The 5,306-nt window shown below is 53.6% G+C and overlaps 1 protein-coding gene across 1 annotated transcript; it reads right to left on the bottom strand.

Annotated features, from left to right (window-relative positions):
- Positions 1 to 293: 293 nt before the first annotated feature.
- LOC122191409 (SUN domain-containing protein 3-like) lies at positions 294 to 3,196 on the bottom strand. The gene is made up of 5 exons (XM_042891669.1): positions 3,124 to 3,196; positions 2,534 to 2,646; positions 1,632 to 1,802; positions 1,190 to 1,282; positions 294 to 485 (listed from the first exon to the last, which is right to left on the bottom strand). The coding sequence occupies exons 1-5, from the start codon at positions 3,194 to 3,196 to the stop codon at positions 306 to 308; spliced, it is 630 nt and encodes a 209-aa protein (XP_042747603.1). The 3' UTR covers positions 294 to 305.
- Positions 3,197 to 5,306: the final 2,110 nt, after the last annotated feature.

The raw sequence follows: 5,306 nt of genomic DNA, 5'->3' as shown, positions 1-5,306 counted from the left end.
CTGCAGTCTTCTAACATGAGATCTTGTATTTTGGATACTTCCGTCTCTCTCATTTTGTTTGATTTTGTTGGATTCAGTAAATTCAGCTCCTCCTCAGACAGTTGCCGTTGATTCTGTTTTTGTTGTTGGTTGTTTTTTTTGTTGTCAGACACACGTGTTGTCTCCCTTCCCCCTCTCCTGGAGCGCACGGCCCGCATCATGCCTTGCCTTGTTAGTCACAGAGCCGGGGCCGGATGTGCCGCGCTGTTAGAAGGTAGGGTAATTTTTGTTGCCACTCTCTTTCATCCCCTGGGTTTGTGCCCCTGTCACGGGCTCAGATCTGGAGACTCCTCCATGAAAGGTAAACCAAGTGGCTTTCCCTTAGCTTCACCGTCAGGGGCTGGATTGCCGTGGAGCCTGAACTGATACACACAGGTATAGTCCGGGTGGCCCCAGTTGCTCAGCACTCGCAGCTTGATGTAATTGATGAACCCGGAGTGCTCATTCTGCAATGAGAAAAAGAAATGAACTGTGTTTTCCTCTCTCCTCTTTGGCCACTGACAATGCAGGAGTGACACACTCACGCAACATCCTACTTCAGGCTGCCTTGCTAGGTCTTCTGACAAGCTGATAAGCTGCCATAGCGCAATCAAGACATTTCTTACCCTGCTCCACCTCTTTGGCCACGTGAGTTTTAAAGAAATAAACAGCTACCAAAAGCTGCAGCAAATACACTGCCAAGTTCTTTGCACTTGCTTTGAGTGTGTGTTCTCGCACAGAACAACACAGGGGTCGTAACTCTCACTGCTTTCTCTAGAATGTCACCCATCAGAATGGCCTCCCTGATGCTGCCCATTACTGGCAACGACAAAATCCTTGGAAAGTCACACATCCCCAGTGTGAAAGTAGCCCGCCAACAGTACTGCACCCTACGTGAGGCAGCCGCTTGTGTGCAATTGGAAGCCACCTGGTCATGGCAATTTCTGCTGCAAGTGTAGCTGGAGCTTAGCGGTGCTATAAGCTGAAGCAGCTCTGAAGCTTAAAAGCCAGAAGGAAACAGAAACAGCCCAGCAGTCCGGGCATATGCAGGCAGTATAGAGGCAGCAGCAGAAATGCAAGAGGGCCCCCATACGCCTCAGGCTTGGAAGCTTTTCCCCAGCCAACCGTGGTTCCCCTCTCCCACGCTTCACGCCCCTCTTTGTAACCTTACCTGCAGCTGGAAGGTCTGACTGGGATCCTGGCCTGGCGTGAAGGTGAACTCTCCTAGCAAAGTTCCTTCCTCGTCACCTTCTTCCTGCAGGCCCTACAGGAAGACAGGGGTGGAGAAAACAGAACAGTGGGATGCGCTGCTGCAAGAGGATCACAAAGCCCCACAGGGCTTTCTGAAGCAAAGGTGGTCTAGGACCATCCACTGTGCCACTTCCCTTTCCCTCTGCCTCTCAAACTACCAACTCGCCCCAAGAGCGGGAAACCCTCTTTGCTGTGCTACCTTGGACAAAAAAGGAACGCTGTGGAAATGGAGCAACTCTGAGGAGCTTGTTACTCGCCCTGTGCAGGGAAGAACTGCACGCAGCAGCCCTCTTGGATCTGCAACCACCCTCCACGTCAAACGCTACGCAAAACTACCGCCACAACCCAGAGGAATCACTTACATAGACAGCAAAGTCCTTAGGAGCACTGGAGGTGCTGTCTGCATGGTAGGCCGTTGCTGGAACTCCATGGTTTAACGTAACTGCCGTGGGAAAGATGGCCCTGGGCAACTTGATGAAGACGTGCCCTTGGCTTCCTGGGAAGGGCCAGCAGTTACCTGGCTGATTGTCAGGCTGAAAAGAGAAGAAGAAACAGCGTTCATGTGCAAAAGAGCGTCCTGGCTGAAAATCCTGCTGCAGCATCAGGGGCTCTGCAGGTGCACTGGCCCATCAGCTCTGCTCCAAAGCACAGGCATACGGGCATGGCGGTGAGCTGGGTGCACAACCTGCAGAAGCTCTTGGGCTCCTTCTTTTGTGGGGCAGCTTGCAAAAAATAAAAAAGAGGGGCTGCTGTGGCTGAAATGCACCTGCCCCGGGCAAAGAAGGGCCCACCTGCACGAGCCTTTCCTGCAAGGGGAAGCAATCGCTCCCTCTCATCCAGTCCCACCCCCTTCCCCCGGCACCAGCCAGGGCTCCGACTTGTGCCGGTAGCTCAGGAGCAGTGCCAGGATGGGCTGGCAAACACAACATGGGGCCCTCCTGCAGTGCACGCCCTCCGTGCCCTCTGGGGTTCATTAAGAGCCCCAGCGTTCTCGCAGCCCAGATCTCTCGTGGCACCTTATGGGTTCCCCTTCAGTGCCGGCCAGACAGCTCCACAATGGCTGGGAAGACAAGCAAGCTAGCCTGGCAGAAGCTTCCACAGAGGACCTGGGGCAGTCTGGCAGAAGAAATTCTCTGCCGGGATACACAAGAGGGGAGTAGGTCCTCGCAAGAAGGGGTGAAGACAAGGGTAAAGGCAACCCTCAGCAGGGCGTTTGGCCCCCTCTGCCCCGCACCATTCTTCCTCTGTTTCACACTGTTCTTACCTCAAGAATAATCTCAGGAGGCCTCATATATGGTGTCACCAGCAACGAGTGCCAGAAGACTTTCCCGCATCCAATCCAGGAGGGAGAAGTCTTGGAACGAACGATAGCGGCTCCTGCAAATAAAAACACGGGCACAGTGGTCAAGCAAGGCCAGGAGGAACCAAGGGCTGCTGACTCTGCTTTCCACATGAACAGCTGCACAGAAATGCCGGCTGCCTTTGCACTGTCCTCTTCAAAAGAGTTTCAAAGGCAGCCATACATCCCCAACAGTGATATTCCCCTCGTTCTCACTTGCCGTATCCCTCTGCAACACAATGCAGGGACTCGCTCAGCTATCCTAAGGGGCCACATAAACTGACAGCCAGCTGAGCAGTCACGTGAGAAACAACACCAAGTAGGAGTAGCGCTTTTCAGATGTGCTCCAGCCCGCTGAAGGCTCTCTCAGCAAGCACATTCTCAGGGCACAAGGTGGCCATTCACTCCTCACCCCTTCTCCCCTACCCTGCCCAAATGCCCGTCCTGTCAAACTGGACAAGACGCCCTTTGGAACCACCATCTGTGGTCTGGTTGTTTCTACAGCTTAACGGCACCTGAAGTTTTGCTGGCATAATTACGCATCTGGAATGGGCTTTCTTCCAGCTTCTCCAGGACGTGATCGATCATCTCTTGAACAGCCTGGGAAGAAAGACAAACGAGAGCGCTCGTCGTCAGAAGGAAAAGAAAAGGGAAAAGAGTTGCCTCCCAGCTCCCCTACAAAGCCTGCCAAAGCAAACTCGGCTGCTCCACTTGGATGTAATTCACACTGCCTGGGAGTTGCCTGCGAACCTCCAGAGCTCTACTATGACCATCTGGCACGGGAACAGAGAGGCTGCTCACTCCAGCACACTGGACACGGATGCGGCACGAATGGGCTTTTCCTGTCGAGATGCCCCATGACAGGCAGGCTGCGCTGACAGTCCTGCTGGCCAGGAGATGGGGCTCGAGTCAGGCACGAGGCAGGGATTGCCCAGAGGTCACCACAACTGCTGCAGGCCAGCCACACACAGAGAGTTAACTTAAAGCAGAAGACAGAGCTTGCCTACTGCAATGGGGAAGAAGGGCAAAACGCAGAAGGAACTAATGCCTGCCAAGCCTCGGGCTAACATGGCCTTTGAGATTCCCATCACGGGAATCACCGTCAGCTCAGGCTTCGGGCAGACCTGGGGCCGTGCGAGCTCAAGCCACCAAAAGAGACGGTATCCACAGAGCAAGGGCCCTGAAACCAGAACAGCCTTCAGACTGGATGCCCCACGGGGAGACTGAAACACAGCGTCTCCTGTGCATCTGCACAGGCCCCAGGCACCCAGGGCAGCCAGGCTCAACTCAGGGTGCTGGCTTACAGGTCTTCCAGGGGAACCTGCCACCTCATGCACAGCAGCAGGTGCAGGGAAGGACTGACAGAGAGCAAGAAACAACTAAGGCATCTGAAATTCCCATCAGAGCTCATTCCTTTCCCCCACAAGAGCTCCGGAGCAACAGAGAAAAGGACCGATGGTGATGCACCAGCATTTCTTCCTGCTGGACAAGCCTTTTAGCTGTCTGTGACAGGGAACGCTAGCGAGATATAATGCCACAGTGGGGAAAGAACTCTCTCAGCAGAGCTTTTTGCAATGTCCTCTCACCTCGCTGGTAAAGCCTGGGAGCTCATTTCTCTTCAGGGCCTCGTGGAGAGCACGCAGGGTGATGTCCTTTGCTCCCCATTGCAGGAAACGAAGCTGCTGCTGGATCTTGTTGAGCTCTTGTTCCACCCTCAGCATTTCCAGATCATCACCCACCAGCCTAGAGACAGCAGGTAATTAATGGAGAGAGCGCACACAGCTGTCTTCTCACAAGCCGTGAGATGTGAGGCAGAGAACGAGCCTCACTCCGCGTGACGACAGGGTAACCGAGGTTTAATAGAGAGTTGACAATACTGGTTGGCAAGCTCCAAGAGCTCCTGACCGAGAAGCTGCTTCCTGGCTTCCTGGCTAACTTTGGGGGAACTAACGGACATGGAGAGATAGCAGCTCGAATGGGGAAGGGGAGAAACTCGGGGCCTTGGTCACAGAAGTTGGACTCAGGTAACAAGTGGTCATGGACAAGGGGCCGAGCTCCTCTAAAGAAGAGTCCAGCCAAAGGGAGATTCTTTTCTTACCATGAAGTCTTTTTTTCCACTGCCCTTGAGCCTCCAGCAAGACTTCCAACGCAGTAAAGACCTGCCAGGAATTCCACAAAGCTCTCAATAAATCATCTCTATAAATGTTCTGCCTTGGGCTGCCCACTCCCCTATCCCTGGGCAGAACAAATTGTTGGAGGCTTCCAAAAGAAGCATCCTCAAATCAGAGCTCTACAGAGACTCACCGAAGGACACCACAGCCACAGTGAACAGCAGGGAAACTGTCTTCCAAGCCTTAGGTTGCCTACAAAGAAGGAGAAGCGTGGTGAAGAATGGTGAAGCAGGCCGTATCTGTACAGTGCAGAAGACGACTACGGAGCAACAGATGTTTAAAACTTGGGAAGGAACCATATCCTTACCAGTCCCCACGCCTGCCTTGCTGTCGTTTCGCCATTTCTCCGAAGCACAGCGACAAAAGACGCAGCTCGAAGCACAGCGACAAAAGACACAGCTCCAAGCACAAGCGACAAAAGACGCAGCTCGAAGCACAAGCCACAAAAGACGCAGCTCGAAGCACAAGCCACAAAAGATGCAGCTCGAAGCACAGCGACAAAAGACGCAGCTCGAAGCACAAGCCAC

Source organism: Lagopus leucura, unplaced genomic scaffold (assembly GCF_019238085.1).
Source record: "Lagopus leucura isolate 7727_CA_CO unplaced genomic scaffold, USGS_WTPT01 59648-0_obj-0_obj, whole genome shotgun sequence".
Taxonomy (NCBI): Eukaryota; Metazoa; Chordata; class Aves; order Galliformes; family Phasianidae; genus Lagopus; species Lagopus leucura.
Note: the sequence above shows the minus strand (reverse complement) of the source record. Positions and strands in the feature narration are given on the sequence as shown.